This window comes from Aegilops tauschii, chromosome 2 (genome assembly GCF_002575655.3).
Source record: "Aegilops tauschii subsp. strangulata cultivar AL8/78 chromosome 2, Aet v6.0, whole genome shotgun sequence".
NCBI classification, from domain to species: Eukaryota; Viridiplantae; Streptophyta; class Magnoliopsida; order Poales; family Poaceae; genus Aegilops; species Aegilops tauschii.
Window position 1 is genome coordinate 637857644 of NC_053036.3, and position 26568 is coordinate 637884211.

Genomic DNA, 26568 nt, shown 5'->3' on the forward strand with positions numbered 1-26568 from the left:
AGCTCCGAGTCAGAGGTAACCCCTGAATCTGTAAGCTCTTGTCTTGTTTCTTGTTTATTCCTATCCACCTTATTGATACTGATCATCAACAGGATGACACCGGAGCAAGTAACCCGGTGACTGAAGAGGTAATGACACTTTCCTCCGACTCGGAGCCCTTGCCAAGGCTGAAAGTCCGAAGAGTAACCCGAAAAGTAAGATTTTCACATCCTTTAGCTTATCAAGATCCTCAATTTCTTTTGAAGCAACAGATTCATGAGAGCTGGCGGCACACCCGGACCAACAAAGATGCAGACCTCTCCTCCGGCTTACCTGAAGTGTCGAGGAAGCGCCGGACCGAGGTTATCTCCAACTTATATCCTTTTCATCCTTTGGCGGGTGTTATACGTCAACTGCTCAATTCTTCTGATTCAAACTATCAGGAAACTTCACCTTCCTCTGGTGACTCGATGCAATCAAACCTGCCGGCTTTCAAGACCGTACCCGGGTAATGATGATCATCTCTTGTTGTGCTTATCCTTACTCATACTTTTGTACTAACCTTTTGCTCTTTCAGTGCCCAGGCAAAGCTTAGTAAGAGAGCGAAGAAGAATAAGCCGGTCGAAGAGCCGGTCTTGCCTGAGCCGGAAGTTTCAGCTCAAGAGCCGCCAGCTGCCTCTGCTCCTGAAGCCACCACTCCAACCGACGAGCCAGCCATGGAGACTTCCACCAACCCGGACATCTCCAGCCCGGCTCAGCCGGCCGATGATCCGGACATGGTAATCACCCGGACGGAGTTTGTCGAGCCGGGGAGACCCACTGCACTGGCTAAGTGCTCTGCGAAGGAAGAGTTGCTAGAGCGCCGCTGGGCCTAGCTGGACATCACCAACTACGCCAACCTGAGCATTGGAGAGATCATCTCCGGCTATGTCAATCAAGTGCACAGCAGCCGGGACTTGGAGATTGACATGGTGAAACAGATACAGCAGAAGTCTGAGGTACCACTCTATTGCTTACTGCATAATCATCTTTACCATACTCTAGCCCCCAAGTCTACGACTTATGATAGAATATGTTGTATACTTAATTTCCGGCTTACTTCCATGAACCAGTAATTTGTAGATAGAAACTTTCGACATGCATTAGCCCCCAAGTGCCAAGTGTCTTTGCTTGGAAAGTGCTTGGGACTTGAAAATCACATAATAACTGTTCATACTATAACCCGGAAATTGTGCAGGCTGCTTGCAAAAAATTTGAGGCTGATATCTCGGAGCTGAAGAACCGCCTGAAGACTCAGGACACTGAGACCCGGAAGGCCAACGCCAAATTTGAATCCAGTATTGCTGCTCAAGAGAAGCTGAAGAAGAAATTTGAAGCTAAGAGGAAGACTTGGGCCAAAGAGAAGGCTGCTCTAGTAAGCCGGGCCGAACAGGCGGAGAAGGCTCTGACGGAGAGAACCGCCGAACTCTCCGGCTTAAAGATCCACGTGTCACAGATGGTCGCCGCAATCTTTGGTAAGTCTTTTCTGCAGGCTTTGAACAAGTTTACAGTCTTTATGTCTTATAACCCCATCATGAATAACGACTTATCTTACTCTGTTAAACAGGTCCCAGAAGCGCCAACCTCAATCAGAACATGCTGACCAAGCTGAAGGCCGTGTACACCCTGGTGGAGCAACTCTACACCGGGTCACAGCGCGCTTTGGCCGTGGTGGCCCTATCAAATGAGGTTCCGACTCACCTGGCGGACGTACTTCGTCGGCTTGCCATTCTTCCCCAGCGTTTCCAAGAGCTGCGACGGGCCTCTGCAAGAGCCAGAGCCATAGCTGCTCTGAGTCGGGCCAAGGCTTTCCTTCCAGAGCTAGACCCGGCGGACATTGCACTTGGTTACCCCAGCCTGAAGGAAGACGGCACCCCCTTCGACCAAAAGGACTTTGCTGCCTGTGTGAAGACCGTGCGCCCGGTGGCCACCCTGATTGGGAATGACACCGATCTGACCAAGTACCAGCCGGGCTACGACGCAGAGAATCAGAGGATCCCCACTCCGCGTTATGAAGCCGTCAGCTTGGTCCCGCCGACTCGTAAGCACACCTTTGCCCCGGAAATTGACCCGGCCGGGTTAATTGACGAGGAAGCTCAATTTGAAGCTTTGAGCAGCATTGACTGGAAATCGTCAACCTTCCAGGTCTTGGGAACAGCCGGAGGAGCGGACAGGGATGAGCCGGAAGCTTCGACCCGGCAAGCATCTTGACTCTTTAGGCGGCTTGTTAAACAATGCTTCACCCTTTTGGACTCGGGGAGTCTTGTAATAGAGTAGGACCAACATTTTAACTTTGTCGTGCCATCGTGCACGTGTTGAATGCTTAACTCCATTGAAGTTGCTTCCTTATATTCTTCCGGGTCATGATTGATCATTTATTTTCCTTAGGCTCAAATAGCTGTCTTTAACTATCCTGCATTGAAAAACAAATCACAAGTCTCTAGGCGGCTTACCGCACTGAGAATCATAGTCTCATACATATAACCTGGAATATGAATCTAAGCCACCAAAGACTGGTCCTCAATTATGTCCTTGATGTAACCATAATAGCATACTTGCGGGCCTTCAAGTATGCTTCCGGTTTATGTAACCCGGATAATAAGGCTGGTACCTCAACTCCTGTTTTCCAGTCTTGATAAGGCTGATTGTGTGTGACTAACACTGTGAACCAAAGTTAAGTCGGCGGAATAAGAACCGCCGTGTACACTTGTTGATACAACCAGAAGAACTTGTTGTAAATCAAAAAATCAAAACTTAGGGGCTTCCGGTTCGAATACGACCAGAGACCCGTCCCAAAGGGGTTAAGCTAAGATTCGAATGCGATCATATAGCCCCCAGTGGGTTTGGCAATGCCGATCAAGAGGGTACCGACAGCTATGTTCTCTTTGGTTCGAATATGACCCATGTTTGAACAGGAAGCCCCCAAATGACCTTAAGAATTGTTTAACGACGCTGATTCGAATACGATCCACGTCGGTTCCCAAAGGGGGTTGAGCTATGGTTCAAATATGATCAAAGAAAACTCCCCAATGAGCTCGGCACTTTGCCAATCAAATGGGTATCGACGGCTATGTTCTCTTTGGTTCGAATACGACCTATGTTTGAACAGGAAGCCCCCAAGTGATTATATTGCGTACGGCTAGATTCGAATACGATCATAAGCCGGATCCACCTCCAAGTTACCATGTGATCTTGTAATGGAAACAACACATTTACCTTTGGAGGAGAAAAAGGACAGAGGTCCTGCTTTATTGCTTATCATAATATATACATGGCTTATAGAAATATGTACATTATGAGAGCCGGTGGCTCAAGTGTAATAAGGCCGAAGTTGAGCTATGTTCCACGGCCGACGGGTCTCCTCCTCTGACTTACGTGAATCTTTGTGCTCCCGAATGTCAATGAGGTAATATGACCCGTTGTGCAAGTTCTTGCTGACCACAAAGGGTCCTTCCCAAGGCGGGGATAGCTTGTGCGCATCTGTTTGATCTTGGATGAGCCGGAGCACTAGATCACCTTCCTGGAAGACCCGGGACTTAACCCGGCGACTGTGATAACGGCGCGGGTCTTGTTGGTAAATCGCTGATCGAGCTGCTGCCACATCACGCTGTCCGTCCAACAAGTCAAGAGCATCTTGGCACGCCTGTTCATTATCCGCCTCAACATAAGCCGCCACTCGAGGCGAGTCATGACGGATGTCACTGGGGAGGACTGCTTCCGCTCCATAAACCATGAGGAAAGGCGTGAAACCCGTAGACCTGTTAGGAGTAGTATTGATGCTCCATAACACGGAGGGTAACTCCTCCACCCAACAACCCGGCGTCCGTTGCAAAGGGACCAAAAGCCGGGGCTTGATACCCTTCGAAATCTCCTAATTAGCTCTCTCAGCTTGACCATTGGATTGAGGATGAGCCACTGATGAAACATCAAGTCGAATATGCTCTCGTTGACAAAACTCCTCCATAGCTCCCTTTGATAGATTGGTGCCATTGTCAGTTATAATGCTGTGTGGAAAGCCAAAGCGAAATATTACCCTTTTCATGAACTGAACCGCTGTGGCTGCGTCACACTTGCTAACTGGCTCTGCTTCAACCCACTTTGTGAACTTGTCAACTGCCACCAAGAGGTGGGTCTTCTTGTCCTTGGACCTTTTAAAAGGCCCAACCATATCAAGCCCCCAGACCGCAAATGGCCAAGTGATTGGTACCATCCTCAGCTCCTGAGCCGGCACATGAGCCCGTCGCGAGAACCTCTGGCAACCAGCACATTTACTGACCAAGTCCTCCGCATCAGCATGAGCCGTCCGCCAATAAAAACCATGACGAAAAGCCTTGGCCACAAGGGATTTTGAGCCGGCATGATGGCCACAATCCCCTTCGTGAATCTCACGCAAGATTTCTTGACCTTCCTCAGGGGAGACACAACGCTGGAACGCTCCCGTAACACTGCGGCGATGCAGCTCACCATTGATAACAACCATTGGCTTAGACCGCCGGGTTATTTGTCTGGCCAAAGTTTCATCCTCAGGCAAATCTCCCCGGGTCATGTATGCCAAATATGGTACTGTCCAGTCTGGGGTGACGTGGAGAGCCGCCACCAACCATGCCTCCGGGTCAGGGACAGCCAAGTCTTCCTCTGTGGGTACCTTAACAGAAGGGCTATGCAAGATGTCCAGGAAAGTATTAGGCGGCACCGGTTTTCGCTGAGAGCCCAGCCGGCTTAATGCATCAGCCGCCTCGTTCTTCCTGCGATCGATGTGCTCTACTTGGTAACCCTGAAAGTGTCCAGCAATGGCATCAACTTCACGGCGATAAGCCGCCATGAGAGGGTCCTTGGAATCCCACTTGCCTGATACTTGTTGAGCCACTAAGTCTGAGTCGCCGAAACACCTTACCCGGCTCAAGCTCATCTCCTTAGCCATCCGAAGACCATGGAGCAAGGCCTCGTACTCAGCCGCATTGTTAGTGCAAGGAAACATCAACCGTAGCACATAATGAAACTTGTCACCTTTAGGGGAAGCCAATACAACTCCAGCCCCCGAGCCCTCCAATTGCCTGGACCCATCGAAGTGAATAGTCCAATATGTGTTATCCGGCTTTTCTTCGGGCACTTGTAGCTCTGTCCAATCGTTGATGAAATCCACCAAGGCTTGAGATTTAACAGCAGTGCGTGGTACATATTTCAGACCATGAGGCCCGAGCTCTATAGCCCACTTAGCTACTCTCCCTGTGGCTTCTCTGTTTTGGATGATATCTCCAAGGGGAGCAGAACTAACCACAGTGATAGGGTGACCCTGGAAATAATGCTTAAGCTTCCGGCTTGCCATGAATACACCATAAACAAGCTTCTGCCAATGTGGATACCGCTGTTTGGACTCGATGAGCACTTCACTGACGTAATAAACCGGCCGCTGAGCCGGATGCTCCTTACCCTCTTCATTGCGCTCCACCACCACAGCCACACTGACGGCTCGTGTGTTAGCAGCTACATACAGCAATAAAGGCTCCTTGTCAACCGGAGCAGCAAGGACTGGGGGCTCCGCCAGCTGTCTCTTCAAATCCTCAAAAAGCAGTGTTAGCAGCATCATTCCAGACAAAGTCATCAGTTTTCTTCATCAACTGGTACAATGGCATGGCCTTCTCACCCAAACGGCTTATAAACCGGCTTAAAGCAGCGATACGACCCGCCAAGCGCTGGACGTCGTTTATACACGCCGGCTTAGCCAGAGAGGTGATTGCCTTGATCTTCTCCGGGTTAGCTTCAATGCCTCTGTTAGAAACCAAGAAACCCAAGAGCTTGCCTGCAGGAACACCAAAAACACACTTGGTCGGGTTAAGCATCATCTTGTAGACCCGGAGATTATCAAAGGTTTCCCTCAAATCATCTATCAACGTTTCCTTCTCCCTAGACTTAACCACAATATCATCCACATAGGCATGAACATTGCGCCCAATCTGGTTATGAAGACAGTTATGCACGCAAAGCTGATAAGTCGCCTGTGCACTCTTGAGTCCAAAAGGCATAGACACATAACAGAAGGCTCCAAAGGGAGTGATGAACGCCGTCTTCTCCTGGTCCTTAACTGCCATTTTAATCTGATGGTATCCAGAATAAGCATCCAAGAAACTTAAGCGCTCGCAACCCGCCGTAGCATCAATGATTTGATCAATACGGGGAAGGGCAAAAGGATCAGCCGGACATGCCTTGTTTAAGTCCATGTAGTCCACACACATCCGCCAGGTGCCATTCTTCTTGAGCACGAGCACCGGGTTAGCTAACCACTCTGGGTGAAAGACTTCAACAATAAACCCGGCCGCCAAGAGCCGGGCCACCTCCTCACCAATGGCTTTCCGCCTCTCTTCATTAAACCATCGAAGGAATTGCCTGACCGGCTTAAATTTCGGATCAACATTGAGAGTGTGCTCAGCGAGTTCTCTAGGTACACCTGGCATGTCAGAAGGTTTCCATGCAAAGATGTCCCTGTTCTCACGGATGAACTCGATGAGCGCGCTTTCCTATTTCGGATCCAAATTGGCACTGATGCTAAACTGCTGAGATGAATCACCTGGAACGAAATCAACAAGTTTAGTCTCATCAGCCGACTTAAATTTCATTGTCGGCTCATGCTCCGTAGTCGGATTTTTCAGAGAGGTCATTGTCCTTGTAAAATTTCAACTCCTCTGTTGCACAAACAGATTCTGCATAAGCCGCATCGCCTTCCTCACACTCCAAGGCCACCTTCCGGCTGCCATGAACCGTAATGGTCCCATTGTGACCCGGCATCTTGAGCTGTAAATACACGTAACACGGCCGTGCCATGAACTTGGCGTAAGCCGGCCGCCCAAATATGGCATGATACGGACTTCTTATCTTGACCACCTCAAAGGTCAATTTTTCCACCCTGTAGTTGTACTCGTCTCCAAAGGCCACTTCCAATTCGATCTTACCAACTGGATAAGCCGACTTACCAGGCACTACGCCATGGAAAACAGTATTGGACTGGCTGAGGTTCTTATCAATCAACCCCATACGACGGAAAGTCTCATAATAGAGGATGTTGATGCTGCTGCCTCCATCCATGAGCACCTTAGTGAACTTATATCCTCCCACCTGAGGAGCCATCACCAGGGCCAAGTGACCCGGATTATCAACCCGGGGAGGGTGATCCTCCCTACTCCACACAATAGGCTGCTCCGACCATCTTAAATAGCGTGGAACCGCCGGCTCAACAACATTCACATCCCTCTTATGAAGCTTCTGATCTCGCTTACACAGACTGGTGGTAAGTACGTGATATTGTCCACCATTAAGCTGCTTTGGATTGGTCTGATAACCCCCCTGCTGCTGTTGATGACCCTGGCCAGACTGCTGATTAAAGCCCCCTTGACCGTTCTGAGGATTAGAATTTGAGCCGCCGCCCGGGCCATGAAAACCGCCAGCGCCTGATCCGCCGCCCGGGCCATTGTTGCCATTAAAGGCATTGGAATTCTTAAAGGCCTTCATGATTGCGCAATCCTTCCATAGATGAGTAGCTGGCTTCTCCCTAGAGCCATGCCTTGGACAAGGCTCATTCAACAGCTGCTCCAGCGTCGGGCCTGACCCGCCGGCTCGGGGAGGTGGCCTCCCCTTGCGTCGCTGGTTATTACCCTGTGAGCTGGCGTTGGCCACGAACTCTAGGCCGCCGTCGGCCTTACGCTTGCCACCTCCTTGGTTCCCCGGGTTATGCTGAGGACCCTTGCCATTGCCGTTCTTCTTTCCCTTCCCTGTCCTTTCATCATCTGAAGCGGGGTCCTTGGTACTATCAGAGTCGGCGTACTTGACGAGAGCCACCATCAGCGTACCCATATCATTGCAGTCTCGCTTAAGCCGCCTGAGTTTCATCTTCAGGGGCAGGAAACGACAATTCTGCTCCAACATTAAGACTGCAGAGCCGGCATCCATCTTATCAGATGAATGTATTATCTCTTTGACCCGGCGAACCCAATGTGTCGTAGACTCACCCTCCTGCTGTTTACAGTTAGTCAAATCCACAATTGACATAGACTGCCTACAGGTATCTTTGAAGTTTTGGATGAACCGGGCTTTCAGCTCAGCCCAAGACCCGATGGAGTTCGGTGGTAGCCCTTTCAGCCAAGTGCGGGCAGTCCCATCTAACGTCATGGTGAAGTATTTGGCCATCGCCGCTTCACTGACCTCCAGCAATTCCATGGCCATCTCGTAACTCTCGATCCAGGCTCCGGGTTGTAAATCAGCCGTGTAGTTAGGCACCTTCCTAGGCCCTTTGAAATCCTTGGGTAGACGTTCATTGCGGAGAGCCGGCACTAAACAAGGGACACCTCCAGTTCTTGTAGGGATGCCCACATCGACGGAAGTCATCGGATAAGCCGGGGGTGTCTGGTAAGCCGTCAACTGAGGCACCTGCTCCGCCTCTTGCCGTGCTCTGTCTTGGTCTGTTGCGTGAAAGGCTCCGTTATGAGCTGGGCCATGGCCAGGGGGCAAGTCATGGAGTCGGACATTACTTGAGCCGGTCGCTGAAACCATGTGTCTGCTATAACTCGGGCTCCGGCCTGGACGAGGGGTTGAATGGATCCTGTCCCGGCTGTAATAGTACGCCTCTTACTGCGCCAGCGCTGTCTGAAGGAGTTCTCTGACCCGGCGGGTTTCAACAGCCGTTGGAGAGTCGCCGTCAATTGGGAGACCCGCCAGCCGTGCTGCCGCGGCGACCATGTTTTCCAGTGGGTTAGCATAATGACCCGGTGGTATTGGCACATACTGAGGCGGGGCAGGGTTCACCCGGGGAGGCCCCATCACTTGTGGCTGAGTAGGAGTCCCAGCCCCAGGCGCTATGATCTCCGGCGGGTTACTAGACCCTGCACCTGGCGTGTTGAAAAGGTTTCGAGGATCGTAGACCGGAGGGAGTCGAGATTGGGCCTTTTGATGCCTCCTTCTCATGACCTCATTAGACGTGTTCTGATCCATCGTGAGCCGGAAGGACTGCGCCTGAATCAACTGGGTCTGGGCGTCGAGAGCCGCCCTCTCCGCAGCCATCCTGATCCCTTCCGCCGCCAGATCCTCTTTGGCTTTCACTAGATCTAACTTTAACTGCGCCACCTCCGCGTCATGCTGAGCTTGATCCGCCGGGTCAACCGTGGCGGTCAACAGGGCCGTCATCTTGTCCGTGAGATCCATCAGCACCTGAGCCGGCGAGGGTACCAGATTTCCTGACCCAGCGGCCGGGTTTTGAACTGGCTGTGCACCGGCCATGAAGATCCCAACCTGGCTCGGCGGCTCAAAAGGATCCGGAATACTGTCACCATCGGAACAACCCCTGAGCCTGCCATCTTGAAGCTGATACAACGAGTTTGACTCATCTGTGGACGACTCGCCGTCAGAGCCGGCGGCCGTCTCATCACCAGATCCAGATCCATCAGAGAGTCCTCCGTGAACACATCCCACAAAAGCATGCTTCAAGGCAGGTAGAGCCCGGGCAGGTCGTGTGCGCTGAGCCGTCTCGATGAGATCGGCGCAGAGATCCGGCTCAGGGCCCGGCTCACCAATCTTGCCAATGAAGACATGAATTCCGCCGAAAGGGACCCGGTACCCGTACTCAATTGAGCCGGCGTCGGGGCCCCAATTTGCATCGTCGATGTAGAGCTTGCCGCGACGACTCTTGGTCATCCGGCCCACAGCGTATCCCTTGAGCCCTTCGAAGCTGCCCTTCAAGAACTCAAATCCACCGTGCGCTGGCCCCACGGTGGGCGCCAACTGTCGTGGAATTGTCACGGCAGATGTCCTCGAGCTAGGACTTAGTCGTGGAGCCATCGCAGCTTGGAAGCTTAAAGGGGTTAAACGGGACAAGGAACACGAGGGTTATACTGGTTCGGCCCCTTACGGTGAAGGTAAAGCCTACGTCCAGTTGAGGTGGTATTGATTATGGTTTCGATGACCAGGGAGCTTAACTGCTATGCCTGGCTCTCGACGAGATCTTTCTTGTCCCTAAACCGCCGCCGGGTCGTCCCTTTATATAGAGAGGTTGACGCCTAGCAGCTCTCAGAGTCCCGGCCGGCTCATAAGAGTGTCTGGCTCGGACTCTCAACTATTCTTGCCTTACACTACAAGTTCTACCATAATGGCGGTTGTAACTACGGGCCTTAAACCATCTCCGGGTCTTAAGCCCATCCTCGGCCCGCCGTCTTCAAGCTTGGCGCCGGGCTTCGCGTGATGATCACTAGGAGTAACCCGGCCCCTCCTGGCGGGTGACTCCAAGGGTTATATCCTCAACACTGCTGTTATTTTGTTGCCATGTATCCATGTGCCTACAGAGAGATCCATGCTTCGTTTGGGCATGTTCAGTAAGGATGTTTTGTATATATAGTTGTGCTCTATCTATTCATGACCCTGTTTGCAATTATATCCCCGACACGCGCCGTCCCGTGCCGGCGTGCCCCGACGCCGCCCCATCCTCCAACTCCGGCGGCCACCCCGGCTGTCCTCGATTCGAGCGCCCAAACCCTAGATCTGGATCTGGAGGTTGACCCCGAAATCCCCTCTTTTTCTGCTAAGTCCCGTATATTATTGCATTATATGCTCCTGTTCATCGCATCATATCTCATTGCATACTGCTCCGTTTTGCGTGCATGATATATCAAAATGTTTGTCTCGAGATGATCTTCATTTTATTCCATTGTGCCATGCTCGTTTGAGTCCATATTGATGCCAAAATCTCTGGTGTAAGAGTGCTATATGATGTTTACTGCTGTTATTTATCAGAACTTGGTGATTTGTTATTTTTATTGCAATTGATGTGTGCATCTTATGGGCATGTGCTCTACAGGTGTTTTGATATATGCCATACCATCTTTACAGAGGTGTATGCCATGTATTTTTTTATCTATGTGGTGACTAGAACAAGCATGCAAACTAGGCTTTGTGATGTTTCTGTTTTCAGAGACAGGATTTTGCCGTCCTTTATCTGCTGTTATTTTGTTGCCATGTATCCATGTGTGTACAGTGAGATCCATGCTTATTTTGGGCATGTTCAGTAAGGATGTTTTCTAGATATATTTGTGCTATATCCATTCATGCCCCTGTTTGCAATTATGGAGTGCCATAGCATGTCTTAATCTTGCTCTACTTTTGCTATAAAATATTCCTGGCAGATTGTTAACATGATATTCAATTTTGCGAAGGTTGTTGTAGTTGATCCATACATGCTATGAACTTGCTCTTGCCATGGATAGCTTCATAAACATGTCTTATTGCTGTAGGTATGCTTGTTTTGTCATGCATTGCTTTGTGATGAGTGAATCGAGCTCACAAAGTTGCCTTCATAATTTCTGTTAATGTCATGCTCTGTTTTCTGCTAAGTCTGAAACCTGTTAACGAAACATGCTTGTTTGAGCCTGTTATGTTGTGATCTAGCCATAGCTCAGTGTTCAGATTTTGTCAAGCATCTCCTGTAGATTACTGCCATATGCTTTGTTGCTATGTTGGGGTGTTGTAGCATAGTTTCTTGATGTATTCTAAGTGCTATCCTGCTGTTAATCGCAGATTTATGTCATTCTTGTTTTGCTTGCCATTTGCAAACCGTGCATCCGTTTCCGGTGATCTTTATATCGATTTCGACCGAAATCATCTCATCTTTCCAGTGGCATGCTTGGTTTGCCAAGTTACTGCCTTGTTCATCATTTTTCTTCCGGAGCACGCATACGCATCGCATATCATATCTCGCATATCATGCATGTATTGCATCATGTTGTTTGTGCATTTCCCGTGATTGATTGTGGTTCCATTGCTTGTGTTCTTGCTATGGGTAGAGCCGGGAGACGAGTTCGTGAACGAGGAACCTGTTGAGTACGCTTACGAGGATCAAGCTTTCGACAACTCTGAGAACCTTGCAGGCAAGATGACCATACCCTCGAAATCACTTCTATCTTTGCTTTGCTAGTTGTTCGTTCTATTGCTATGCTGCGCTACCTACCACTTGCTATATCATGCCTCCCATATTGCCATGTCAAGCCTCTAACCATCCTTTCCTAGCAAACCGTTGTTTGGCTAAGTTACCGCTTTTGCTCAGCCCTTCTTATAGCGTTGCTAGTTGCAGGTGAAGTTGAAGTTGGTTCCATGTTGGAACATGGATATTTTGGAATATCACAATATCTCTCATTTAATTAATGCATCTATATATTTGGTAAAGGGTGGAAGGCTCGGCCTTATGCCTAGTGTTTTGTTCCACTCTTGCCGCCCTAGTTTCCGTCATACCGGTATTATGTTCCTTGAGTTTGCGTTCCTTACGTGGTTGGGTGATTTATGGGACCCCCTTGACAGTTCGCCTTGAATAAAACTCCTCCAGCAAGGCCCAACCTTGGTTTTACCATTTGCCACCTAAGCCTTTTTCCCTCGGGTTTTCGCGAGCCCGAGGGTCATCTTTATTTTAAACCCCCGGACCGGTGCTCCTTCGAGTGCTGGCCCAAACCGAGCGATGTCCGGCGCCCCCTGGGCAACCAGGGTCTATGCCAACCCGACGTCTGGCTCATCCGGTGTGCCCTGAGAACGAGATATGTGCAGCTCCTATCGGGATTTGTCGGCACATTCGGGCGGCTTTGCTGGTCTTGTTTTACCATTGTCGAAATGTCTTGTAAACCGGGATTCCGAGACTGATCGGGTCTTCCCGGGAGAAGGTTTATCCTTCGTTGACCATGAGAGCTTATAATGGACTAAGTTGTGACACCCCTGCAGGGTATTATCTTTCGAAAGCCGTGCCCGCGGTTATGAGGCAGATGGGAATTTGTTAATGTCTGGTTGTAGAGACTTGACACTTGACTTAATTAAAATACATCAACTGTGTGTGTAGCCGTGATGGTCTCTTCTCGGTGGAGTCCGGGAAGTGAACATGGTTCGGGTTATGAATGCACGTAAGTAGTTTCAGGATCACTTCTTGATCATTTCTAGCTTCGCGACCGTTGCGTTGCTTCTCTTCTCGCTCTCATTTGCCACCATATATGCTTAGTGCCTGCTGCAGCTCCACCTCATTACACCATCCTTTCCTGTAAGCTTAAATAGTCTTGATCTCGCGGGTGTGAGATTGCTGAGTCCTCGTGACTCACAGATTCTACCAAAACAGTTGCAGGTGCCGACGATGCCAGTGCAGATGACGCAACCGAGCTCAAGTGGGAGTTCGATGAGGAACGTGGTCGTTACTATGTTTCTTTTCCTGATGATCAGTAGTGGAGCCAAGTTGGGACGACCGGGGAACTAGCATTTGGGGTTATCTTATTTTCATTTGGATTTGACCGTAGTCGGTCTATGTGTGGATTTGGATGATGTATGAATTATATTTATGTATTGTGTGAAGTGGCGATTGTAAGCCAACTCTTGTTATCCCATTCTTGTTCATTACATGGGATTGTGTGAAGATGACCCTTCTTGCGACAAAATCACAATGCGGTTATGCCTCTAAGTCATGCCTCGACACGTGGGAGATATAGCCGCATCGTGGGCGTTACATCTGGATGCATGTTTTTCTTTTTCAGTTTACCGAGTAATTGCGGGCCTACCTTCTGCTGATTTTTTACCTGCCATTTTTGGGACCTTTGCTTCCTGATGAAGTTGTCTAGTCAATACCAGCATCAGACTGAAGTAATGGAAGCAGAGGTTGACTGTAGAGAAAATTCCTGTACACCTTTTTGCTATGTGTTGAGAAATTCCATACTCATGGAGACGGTCAAAGGTACGTATGTTGTTTTGTTTGGTTTCTCGAGGCGTTCTCTGTGTTTCTTGAGGTTTGGCATGACAGTAATCTACAGTTTAATTATATTCCATCATATTTGTTACCTGGTCTACCAATGTCGATGATAAATTTCATAGGATAAACCAAACCAAAAAAACAGCAGAGATATTTTAGCCTTTTGCTTTAGCCGTTATTATGTTGTATCCATACTGAATAGCTTGTTGCCTCAAGATGCCAACGCCTCATCTGATCCTACATCAACAATGCCAAGTTCTGGACAAGGTTGGACTTGCACTATAGACTTGCAATGCTTCAGCAAATGTGAATGTCTCCTTCAGGAGCAGGTTTCAATCTTCTTCCATTTTCCAAAGAATTCAAACCTGGCGCACCTGCACACGGATTCAAAAATGCCAGCCTGGTTCACTCCAATTACGCATCACTAACCACAATATGACCCACGAGAGGACCATCATGAAGTCTTTCTTTTCTATATCTGCAGTTCAAATAAGAAGTGGACAAATAAGTATCCGTTAGGTCGGAGTACAAGAACACGATCTGCATAGTGTTTCACAAAACACGAAGTGAATCAAATAATTATTCAGTAGGCGAGCGAGGCACTTCAGCATCATTGTTCCTACTTTTGTTGCACATAAGTTTGAAGAAACTCTATCCACTGAAGACTAGATGAGGTAGCCAAACAAAAATACAGAAATCTCCAAAGCATGGAAAATCTGCAATTTGCTATCACCTTCAGAATCACCAAACAGATCCTCCAGCTCCAAAACAGAACAGAGTAAGAAAGTCATGTATCACACCTTCCTCCAAGACCTTCCAACATGATGTTATCCGTGTTGCTGCTGCAGCTGGAGGAGTGTGAATTATGGTAGCATGGTTGCCGAGGTCGTCGAAATCATGGTCAACAGTTTGATCCTGGTTGCTCCTGCCGCTTTCGAATCCGGGATGACCCTCAGCAATCTGTGCCTAGTCTGTTTGTCCTGGATGACGAACAGTGTGTCTGTAGAGTTCTCGGCAAGCAGTTCTGGAGTGAAGTACATTAAGTAGCACAATATTTGAAAAAAATCTACTAGTAATCGATGAAAAACTCAAATGAAATATGCTCTGCTGTCTGCTCCATCCTTTGCGACAAGCACAATGTTTGCTGAATTCAGCCAGTGACAGTTGGGCCATCGGCCTCATTCGTGCAATCTGAAGATCACTGTAAAGATGGAAGCTTCCTGGTTCTCTCACCCCACATGAACCAAATAGCAAAACATACATCTGGGTACCAGCAGGATGTTGCAACACTTCCTTTTAAGGTTGGAAACACCTTTGGTTATCCTCCCCTTTCACTTGGTCACAAGTTCACAACCCAAACAGAGTTGATAACACAAGGCGGAGCGGGAAACAAGCCGGACACACTACCCTGTCTCGACCTTTTAAAAGAAAAACAACCAGCCTTCTCGTCGACTTTTATGAAAGAAACTGCTAATTGTACAATTAAACAATCAACGTAATAGAAACGGAAGCTGAAATCAAAAGCAACACCAGACTTGGGGCTACATAACCCCAGTCCCGCCCAGCCTGCACTAGAGTTTAGAGTTTCACACATCCCCCACATTTCAAGCACTACCGAAAGGTAGCAACATCAAGCAGCATAAACCACAGCCCAACAGTTCTCAACACCCTGTCTCGACCTACAGGGCGAAATAACGTGTGGCATTCGAAAAGTTCACAACAAAGCTCTCTTATTAGAAGTTGAACATAGTACCAAAACGCGTGGATATATAGTACTGATTTGACTCGATGATAGCGAAGCCATCTTCGGAGAACGTTCCTTTGCCTGTGGAACACTGAAACCTCACGGCCTGTCGCGAGTAGTAGCATCCTCCGTTTCTGTGATAGCACAACAAAATGGAACAGTACATTAGATGCCTGTTCCAGGCCATATTTTTCAATCCCCGTATCGTTGTGTGTTTCAGAAATACTCCAACATACTAGTCCAAGACCAAATAACAACAGCGACCACTTCGAGTTCAAGATGAAGTCCAGCCCCCAAATAACGAGCGATCCAGATTTACACGAAACACATTGTTGCTTACAACTAATTCCAACGAATCAGCACACCAAGATAGAACTCAACAACCAAATCAAAATTTCTAAACAGAATGATGTGAGAAATAAAAAACAGGTAAGTACTCACACTGGCCTCAGTGAATCATAGTCAGAGTGGGCGAGTGTAGACACCGATGGCGTCAAGATACCACCCTGAACGCCCAAAGAAGCCAATGATGCTGCTATTGCTCGCTGCTTCCATGCTAAACGGAATCCCATCTCCTTTTCCAAAAGGTCCATAGGTGCGAGCACTCGTGACCAATGTAAGGGACGTTATAACATTGGTTAATGCACCGTAAGAACCCACCGTTCCAGAGACTTCCTTGAGAATCTCTGAAGGCTCAAGATGGATCTGCAGGAAAATAATTAATGGGTTAACAAACAAGGTAGCAATTTATAAGGAGATTGCTGATGGGCTACAGGGACTACTAATAACAAGCAAAACAAAACAAAACAAAACACATGAGATTAGGTCTAAGATTCACACTCACAACATCATTGTTCTCTCCAGGATGGCTGCCCCATGGACCTGCGGTGTGACGCTTCCCATCATGGTCTCTGTATGAAAATACAAGTGATTCTACCAAAGAGCCGCTGTAAATTGTCACGCTTTCTAGACGCTGGGGTACCACCTTGATGTCACAGGCCCTCCCCCCTCCTTCACCACATGGCCCAATCCTTGCAAGTCCAGCCTGACCAACAGACCAACAATCAACAAGATTAGTAGAAACAACAAAATAATGAGTGGAAAAATAAATTAACTAATGGAATCGAGAGTAAATTATACATCTTCTACCCTCATTGTTTCCAGCTCAGGGATCTCTTCCTCTTGATCACATCGCATATCTTCTGTAAAATGTCTGCTCACATGAAAGGTGGGATGTCTGGCATTCAAGTAGGTTGCATCCTCCGCTGCCTGCACCTCTGAAGTTGTTGCACAGCGACAGTCTAGTTCAACGTCCAAAGCTTGAAGGGAGGTAAGATTCTCCAAGCCCAAGTTGAAATCAACATAAACATCCTTTGTCTCCGCAACATCAAAAGTAAGAGAAAGCCTCTGCAGCCCCTTCATAGCTCCTGGTCTGAACACCAGGCCCATTGCACGACTCATGAACCTGAAGTTTACAAGGCAACAGAATGCTATCGCATGACCGCCAGTTCTCTCTGTGATCTCCAACCTTTCCTTTGTTGGGGCTTCTATCACTTGCAAATAAAGAGAACAAAGGGCAGGCAAGCACCCGAGACTCAAGATATCCTCCTGGAGCAGTATCTTCACCACAATGGATAGGTTGGAGAGGTGTGAAAGCGAGGAGTTGATCCACTTTGGTAGTGTGGAGAATGGGCTAAACGCCAACCAGTGTACAAATGCAGTGAGGGATGCATTTTCTTCATTCTGGCGAGCACATACGGTAAATCTTCGGAGGTGCGAAGGGGCCCAGTCAACCCGCAACATGAAATCCAGTGAATAATCTGGAGCGAAGATATAAAGAGCTTCAAGTTGCTTCAGATTGCACAAACACTGGAGCAAACGCTCCTCACACCTCTTGTCCCATTTACGGAGTGAAATCTCTAGCACCCTCACTTGCCTGAGATGAACCACAGTGGATGGCAGTTCTTTTATCCTGGCTTCCTTGAGGTCAAGTGTCTGCAAAAACTGTAGATTTCCAATTTCTTCTGGAAGCTTAATGCAAACATCATAGTAATAATGGTATGCCTGGCTTAGCCTCAGATACCTCAAGTGAACCAAAATTTCCACACCTCTGATGTTACGTCTGGTGCACTGCTCTAGTTCCAAGACACGTAGAACTGGAAAGATGGAGAGGGGTGGCATTGAATTAGCACGCGAGGATACGAAAAGTGTCCTCACATGAGGCAACCTCTTGGTAGCCTGAGGTATGCCATGCTCTCCCTTGCTGTTTCGGAGGGATAGCCGATGTATGCTGTCTGGCTGAGGTGGAAAAGGCTGCTGTCCATTCAATATGGTGACGAAGTCTTCTTCAGCTGACAAGAAAGTAATAAATTCAAGTACCAAATCATGTACCTTACAAGCTTGCGCCCTCCCAAAGGCATCAACATCAGTTGGCTGGATCATACTCCTATTAATAAGCTCGTTAAAGTACTTGTCTCCTAACTCATACAGGTTATCATCTTGTCTTCCACGAACTAAATCTTCGGCTATCCATCTCCGTATCAAGTCATCTCTCCCAATTATTTGGTCCTCTGGAAATATGCTTAGGTACAGAAGACAAGCTCTTAGCTGTAAAGGCATATCACGGTAGCTAAGAGATAATATCAACCTCATGTCCTTCACACCATGATTATTCTCGAGTCCAGTACTAATTGAGTTGTACACACTACACCACTGATCCTTAGTTTGTGTCGGTTTGTTTGCAAGTAAACTAGCTATGGCAATGATACCTAATGGCCAGCCTTCGCACTTCTCTAATATTTTCTGTGATACAACCTTTAATTCGGCAGGGCATCCGTAGTTACCGAATATTTTGTAATAGAACAATTGTTCAGAGTCACAGTCTGAAAGAGGCTGCAGTTCATGAACGATACCATCAACTTTGTCAGAAGAGCAACATGACCTAGCAACATCAACATTGCGAGTCGTCATGATTACTTTATTGCCAAGTTTGTTTTCAGCCAGAACACACTTGATAAGTTTCCATGGTTTTTCATCCCATATATCATCAATGAGAATCAAGTACCTGCAGTTTTGAAAGAGCGTTATAAACTGGTGAAGTTAACTGCTAGCTACAATCAAGTTGAGACGAGCAATGGAGAACCAACGGACTATCAAACAATTTATTTTTTATTTTTTTGTGAATTTATCAAACAATTAACAGGGAGCTAGGAATAGAATAGTTATAAGGCAATGATGCCACACCAAATGATGCAACAAGCTTGAATAGTATGTGAAGGCTCTCTCCATAAAGCATGTATTCTATTGAAAGCAGGAAATGAAATATTCAAAAAAGGGCTTAAGGGCATATACAAGGGCACTCATCTAATTTCAATCCTCATTTGTCAATGGACAAAGTCGCGAACATCCCTCATTTGTCCGCAAAAAATGTGGTCTCCAGCGGTCTCCCCCATTTCACTGGAAAAATTGTCTGAGGCATTTCATCAAACAGGTAGTGTGCACTGGGGCGAGCTCGCACAGCCACGCCATGGTCGCCGCAGAATGCACTGCCGAGCTCCAATGGGATGGCCAGCAGTTCCCCACGCGTGCAGGCCACTGCAAACGCACGCACACGCTGCCCAGCCGGAGCACGCGCACGCGATTCACAGGAGCACGCACGCAGCGGCCGGGATGTTGTTCGGGCGCACCCAGCCAAGCCCAGCCCGGAGGTGACCGCCGTGTTCCGGCGAACTGGGCAACGCGTGCAGCACGGTCCCGGTGGAGCCGCTGCTTGCTTGGCGAGGCGTGTGGGCGAAGGAGTGGTTCTTCCGATGGAGCGAGATGCGAGAGAGGAAAAAACAGTGAAAGCCTTCTCTTTTTTTTTTTTGAGGGGTCAGTGAAAGCCTGTTTGGTAACCAACTTGGCAGGGGAATGGGAGTTTGCACAAGAGAGATTGTCGACGGATCAGGATGGGAAATAGATTTTCACTCCCATTCTTTTATTTGGTATATGATGAAAATTAATGTGGGATGAAGATCTGTTCAAGAATTAACATGGTACCCTGTGAAAAGAAAAAGTTGGAAATTGGCTTTCTCAACTCCCATCCCTCCTTTCTACTTAAACTCCCAACCCCTCTAATTAATCAGTGGACTTTTTAATCTCCTTATCCCTTAACTCCTATTCTCTATCTCTAATTACCACGAAACAAACACGTCGAGGCATTTTTCTAGATGAAAAAAGTGAGGCTAGGAGGGGTTTCTTTTACCTAAATGACAAGTGCCACATGTGTACCACGAAGCAGTACGGTCCTGGCGTTTTCTACAACTAAAGTTGTCATCCGAAAAGAAAAAACAAACTAAACAAACTAAAACTTGCCATCAGAATGAAAATTGTCATCCTCACATCACTAAATTTGCTATAAAAAATGTTCAGAGTTGCCATGTGTTTCTGTCACATGTGAAACACTTATCAGGGTCTTTTTGGGTGTGAGGCTCGGAGATGGGGGGGTTGGGCAAAGGTGGACAACGAGCCAGCCCTGGCACGACCTGCACATAAACGGGTCTGAAATGGCATGGCATCCCTATGTATCGCGTAGGTGGATTTTGTCAACCAAACAAGAGCACCTCCGGTTGTTGCTAGGAGAATTCGGGTGGCCCAAGTAGCGCAGGATCCCTCTTTCGGTTTTGGTAAGGTTCGTCAAATTCAAAATTTGTTCATCAAATACAAAAAACGTTCATCAAAATTTAAAACAGTTCATCATATATTAAAAAAAGTTAATGAATTTCAAAACAATTCAACAATTTTGAAATTTGTTCACCAAATTTTTAAAAGTTTATCAAATAAAAAAATTCATCAAAATTTTTAAAAATATCATTTTTAAAGTACACAAACATTTTTTGTATCGGTAAACATATTCTTCAAATTCATAATTTTTGTATGAATTCACAATCATTTATTCCAAATTAATGAACATTTTACAGAATTTGGAATATTCTTTTCAAATTTATGAACATTTTTAAATCTATGAATATTTTAAAATTTTGGGGTTTTAAAAACCTGAATACTTTTTGACATCCCAAATTTTATTCAAAGAAGAAGAAACTAAAAAATAAGCGAAAAATAGAAGAAACTAAAAAATAAGCAAAAAAAAGAAGAAGAAAAAAGGAGTGCCCTGCGCATGCGTTGACTCAAAAGGAGCACGGGGGAGCTTGGGGGTGGGGGTGGGGGGGGGGGGGGGGCGTTTTATCGCTTCTTATCTCGTTGGTCGATAAATAGGTGATCCCCGGGGGATGGACATGACACATCTTCTATATCTAATTAGTTAGACCCCACTAATATATTTCTCTCATCATGCAAGCATGACACCTCATTAAGCAACATGCATTAGAAAATGCCCACCTCAACATTCAATGTGTCATATGAAAAGGTCCACCACAACATGCATGATATATTTAATAGATATTTGACAAAAATACAATAATCAAACACAATAAACCATATATTATTTTTAGTTTTAGCTATCATATTATTTCTTTGAATATTCTTATTCCATAAAACCATATACTTTGCAATATATTGCAAATATCCCCGCAATAACGTGCGGGTTATCATCTAGTTAACTAAATGGGTTGGCCCGCGGCTCGCATGGCATTTAAGGCCCATGGGCCTTTTCTCCATATTCTGGCTAAAAGGGTCAAAACTGACCCTAAAAAGATAAAAACAAAGATCCCCTGCCTAAACCGGCCGCGCGCCCTGCTCTCCTCCCCTGCCCCTCCCCACGGTGGGCTGCTGTGTGTCGCTGGCTGGATGTATGTGAATTTTGAAAAAGTTCACGAATTTGAAAAACATTCATGGAATATTGCAAAACAAAGTTCAAAAATTTGAAAATTATTCATGAATTTTAATACTTTTCTTGAATTTTAAAAAGTTCAAGAATTGAAAAATGTTGAGGAATTGGAAAAATATTCGTGAATTTAAAAAATAATTCGTGAATTCAAAGAAGTGAAAATTTGTAAATCAATTCATGAATCATAAAAATTGTTGACAAATTGATAAAAATGTACACAAATTTGAAAATTGTTTAAAAATGAAAAATATTCACGAACTTGAAAAATAAGATTTTCTAAATATTTTTAAAACGTTCATAAATTTGAAATGTGTTCTTGAATTAAAATATATTCAAAACTTGAAAATTATTTTATAATTTCGAAAAAGTTTCACAAATTGAAGTTTTTTCAAAAATATGATTTTTTTATGAATTTAAATAATGCTCACTAATTGAAAGAAGGTTATGAATTCCAAAAAATGTAACGAGTATGATAAGATGTCTGAAAATGTACATTCACTATTTCAAAAATTAATTTTGTATTTAAATTAACCACAATTTTGAAATTATTTATAATTTTAAAAATTATGATAAATGAACAAAAAATAAAAAAGCAGAAAGAAAACCGGTTAAAATAACAAAGAACAATTGAAAACCAGAAAAACCGACATGGAAGGTTCCTAAAAACCATAGCGAACGCTTTCATGCTTTAGTGGGTTGGCCCACCTTGTTCACTAGCGAGGGATCGCAATGATATGTATCTTTATAAGCGATAAATATCATTTGTGTCCACCCCCCGGCCCGCGCTTCCCCTACTGAAAGGGTTGTGTTGTGCCTACCAAGCGGGCCTTGCCCAGGCGAACGAGCATGATGCACGGTGTGCCTTGGGCCAGACATGACCCCTTTAGTCCACAATGTCGGACACACATGCTACCGCCTACCAGACCGACCCGCGATACTCGGCCTAGATGGCCAAGTCTGGGTTTGGAGGGGCGGGGGGGGGGGGGGGGGGGGGGGGGGGGGGGGGGTCCTACGTGTCCATCACATCAGCGCGAACAGTCCAGACACACATTTCTTCCCCTCACACCACGGATCTCCAAGGGTTAAACTCGAACCAAAAACCTTAAATGTTTGTCCGCGGATAGCCAGGCGGACAAGGGTAATCCAAAACCATCACCTATAAATCTCTTAGTTATAAACCACATGGTAGATGTGGCCATCTATTACAAATTTATCCCTCAAAACAATCTCTTAGTTGCCCTCGGACGGGGTTATTTGGTTTCTAACCACACCTTGTCACATTTTCCCCGTACCTCAGCACAAATTTGATCAAGTTAGTTGAGTGTTTGGTTGTACCCAAACCTGACAAGATTCTTTATTTAGAAATAAACCCCACAGTCATATACGCAAAAAGTGCAGCAAAATTCTTGTAAGCAAATCTAAGTGTGGCTAATAATTTGAGCACCTAAGAAGGCAAGTTTAACTAAAATAGTGTACCAAACAATGGTAAAATTACAATAATGGTAGACCTACAAAGATCTACAAACATATTATTTAACTTTTCAAACCATAATCCCCCCCCCCCCCCCCCCCCCCCCCCCAAATTCAACTGGGGTGGGCCCCTTCACCCTCGTATTACTAATCACAATTCTCCACATTAGCTTGCCTGTAAAAAATTCAGTAACCTTTTGTAGATGTAGCATTACTTGTAAAATTAACCACCAACCAAACATGCCCGTCAAGAAGCTGCATCCAGCCCTGGCTCACGGGCACCACATATAATGCAAAATTATAGTGCCATTACATGAAGCCAAATAAGGGAAGATATATAATTCTAAGTAATTTTCTTCTCTTTCTAATCTTGGTTTGAGCCACTTTCAGAAAAATTGGTTGCTTGAGCTTGATAGGCTTAGTTGAAGTCACAAGCAAATACATTTTTTGCTCCAAACATATAGATGAAATGTGAGAAGACATTTATTGGATAAATGAATGTATATAAACAGCAAGATTATTTAGAAATTATTTCTCACAAACATCACAAAAGATAAGCACAGTGCAACATGGTTTAGAAACAACAAACTAATTAAGGTCAATAATAATAAGCAAAGCAACACTACATGGGTGGGTTCGTAACCATGTGCGCCCATTACTACTCCCCACTAATGCTGTCTAATACAATTCTGAAATAATTCTTGCTTAGGCGTAATAAGATTTTTTTTTCGAAAAGCGGAGTACCCGGCCTATGCATCGCATGATGCACACATTATTATTGGCATAATAAGATAGAAACAGTCATCTTTGTATGTACCTCCTTTTCTCAAGAGCATGTCTGATTTTGTCGATGATCTCCTTTTCTGACCACGTTTCAGTGTTTCCATAATGTTTTTGGCTTTCTTGACGGCGTACTCTGCAGAGGTTAAAATAATTTTAGGCCTGGGAATTTATTGAACTTGCTGTATGACTTGATATAGCAGATGTTTTTCCAAAACATGTAATCGAGGTACCTCTTATTCTTATCATTGTCCACCTCGTCATCTTTGATTTTGCTGGTGACCTGACGAAGTATGCTGCTGAGGATATTCTTCATGTTAGGCTGAAGAGAAACCGAAACAAAAGCTGTGCATTCGAATTTGCCTTCAAGCTTTTGATACACCGCATTGGCAAGGGTGGTTTTGCCCATTCCACCAGGGCCAACGATGGAGATCAACTTGAGCTTCTGCTCCGATGCACCTTCACCTTCGCCTTCCATGGATAGCAACTTGATAATCTCTTCCCTCGATTGGTCAATGCCAACAAGCTTTGCTTCATCTTCGTACAATGCTAGCAAGCGGGGGTCAGACGCAGACGGGGCTGGGGCCACGATACTGTCAACTTTGTACCTCTCACGACGCTTGCTCACCTCCTCAACCTCCTTCTTTATACGCTCGATCTCGGCGGCGATGTCGCCCCGAGCCTTGTACGTCCGTGGCAGCAAGGATTTGCCCCCCACGCAGCAGCACGCCGTGGAGGATCCAGAACTGGACACCATGAAGGAATCGATGGTGTCCTCGATGTTGTAGGACATCTTCCTCACCTTGGTCGCCCAGAGCTTGACCTGCTTGTCAAGCAGATCTGGCGGCACCTCGGACACCTTCGCAAGGGCAGCTTCCATGCTCTCCAGCTCATCCCGGATGTACTGGACCCCCTCCTTGGCGCCCTTGTGCAACTTGTATTCGTCGGTGAGCATCTTGGCCAGCTTGGGGAGGAGGGCCTCCAGCACCCCCGCGGAGGCGCTCACCACCACCTCCATCTTGCCACCAACCTTCTTTCCTCTCCAGTAGGATGTACACTGCTTGTGTTTTGTGGTGGATATTGCTTTGTGCAACAACTGAGCATATGGAGAAGGGATATAAAGGGGAAAGGAGGACTTCGGGCATCTCGAGCGTCGACCCTCGAACCCCCCGCAACTGTTTGAAACCGCACGGTTCGGACGTGTTTTGCCATCCAACGCCGATCTGTATGGGCCGTCGTCCCCGAGGAGGAGCGCGCGGCGAGGCAGCAGCGCAGTACGACCAGCGCAACGCCGGCAGCCGCTTGGTGTTCGCCAAGTCCGATGCGGCGCTGGAATGGGTCCACAATGATTTGGACCTCGCCGCTGCGTGGGCCCTCGACCGCTTTGTCACCACCTCAAAGACGGCGGCTAGGCACCATCGCTGCCTTGGCGGCGAGCTCGCCAAGATTAGCGAGGAGTGGTCTCTTAGCGACTGCTCCCCCAACGCCGGCAGGAGCAAAGGCCGCCACCAGGGCTCCGCCTGCGCCGGTGGGATTGGCCACGCGGCCCTCGCCACCGCGTAGTAGGAGGTCGAATGACTCCTCAAGCAGCAGGCAACCGTCGGACAAGGCTGCTGCAGCCCTTTGGCGCCCTTCCGCAGCCGGAGGGATCATGACGATGGCACGAACGACGACGGCGGTGCGGCAGGGCAGGGCGGCCTCATGTACGAGGTGGTCGTCCGACATAGAGTTTAGTTTTCTTTTTCTAACTTACAAAGTCGAAATATGTAAATTATGTCTGAACTTTTATGAATCATGTCGGGCTTGAATAAATTTCGGCCGGTTTGTTGAAACCCTGCTTGAAATGTATGCGGATAGCGTTGGATGACCAGCTCCCGCATCAATGTCCACGGACTGACCCCCCTGTTCACAGACGAATGGGGGAGCGAATTTGCAGGTCAGTAATGGAGATGCTCTTAGCATGCTACACTATACCCGCAAAATTCAGACATCATCAAACAGAAGTACTACCCCTCTCTCAGGTTACAGGGCGTGCGCGTACTCCTAGGTCGTCAATTTGATCAACCTAATACAAGTTATATATCACAAAAAATATACCAATATAAACTTCAGATGTTCTATTTTTCAAACGGTATAATTTTTGTGTTATATAGGTTATATTAGAGTGATAAAATTAGCAACCTAGATATACGCGCAGGACTTGTAAACTGAAACGGAGCCACGCACCCCTATGACATCTCACCATTAAAGAAGTATAAGGATCCGTGTCGTTATATTAGTTTGGGTGTACCATGACTTTTCCATTAAAAGTGTTTAGACACTCAATCACCATTTGCTGTGACGAGCGTCGTCGATTGGATTGGAGGCACCCTGATTGAGTTCGCCAAGCAGCAGTGGCGTACAGGAGGGTGGGTAGGGGACAGCTACTTCACTGGATAAGTGCGATTGGGGGCCGAGGTTCGTCATGCATGATGTGGCACAGCTCGCGTCATATCATCCCTCAAATGTGTAAGCACATGCAGCATGTCAGGCGGAGATAAATGGAGTTTTGGACCAGCCGAGTTACTTCACTATGGTAGCTAGCTCACATACTTCATTTTCTCTCCGCAGTGAGAAATGCAGTCACGTACAGTGCACAAGTACTATGGAGTTGGTGTGAGGAATTGAAGAAGATGCGGTGCAGGTGCATGGTGCTTGACTTGACTTTAGGCACGCTGCATTTTAATAGTCCATGTCAGTAAAGACATGTGAGTTTAGCTAGTCTGGTTTTCCTTTATTTTTATATATTTTCCTATTCGAATAATTGTGTGGATGGACGTCTAGCCCGGTGGCGAGAGTGTGGCTGTGTGCCTTGGAGCATCTCCAGCCGTTTGCCCCCAGCGCACCGGCGGTTTGCGCGGCGGTTTTTCACCCTGAGGCGATCGAGTTTTCAGCCGCGCCTCGGTTTCGGCCCCCGGACGCCCAAAAAAATTGAACTTGTCTTTCCCG

General features: G+C 46.8%; 1 protein-coding gene and 1 long non-coding RNA gene across 3 annotated transcripts; one reads left to right on the forward strand and one right to left on the reverse strand.

Annotated features, from left to right (window-relative positions):
- The first annotated feature begins 233 nt into the window (after nt 1–233).
- Nucleotides 234–830, forward strand: LOC141042138 (uncharacterized). The gene is made up of 3 exons (XR_012203955.1): nt 234–341; nt 423–487; nt 557–830. It is a non-coding gene; the product is annotated as an uncharacterized lncRNA (long non-coding RNA).
- A 14208-nt stretch (nt 831–15038) lies between these two features.
- Nucleotides 15039–24665, reverse strand: LOC109764451 (disease resistance protein RGA5). Of its 2 annotated transcripts, XM_020323264.4 has the most exons (7): nt 24209–24621; nt 23814–24117; nt 23618–23716; nt 16647–18570; nt 16351–16551; nt 15948–16211; nt 15182–15640 (listed from the first exon to the last, which is right to left on the reverse strand). In XM_020323264.4, exons 2-6 carry the CDS (start codon nt 24056–24058, stop codon nt 15969–15971), a joined length of 2712 nt encoding a protein of 903 aa, XP_020178853.1. In that variant the 5' UTR covers nt 24059–24117; nt 24209–24621; the 3' UTR covers nt 15182–15640; nt 15948–15968. The 2 variants fall into 2 exon arrangements, with proteins under 2 accessions (XP_020178852.1, XP_020178853.1); XM_020323263.3 differs by having other exon boundaries at nt 15039–15640; nt 23814–24665.
- Between the last annotated feature and the right edge of the window lie 1903 nt (nt 24666–26568).

Coding starts and splice junctions, on each gene's coding strand:
- LOC109764451 (XM_020323263.3), bottom strand. CDS start 24,598: ATGGAGGTGGTGGTGAGCGCCTCCGCGGGGGTGCTGGAGGCCCTCCTC. Junction 23,717..23,813: donor GACAATGATAAGAATAAGAG/GTACCTCGATTA, acceptor TAACCTCTGCAG/AGTACGCCGTCAAGAAAGCC. Junction 18,571..23,617: donor CATGCTCTTGAGAAAAGGAG/GTACATACAAAG, acceptor TCAAAACTGCAG/GTACTTGATTCTCATTGATG.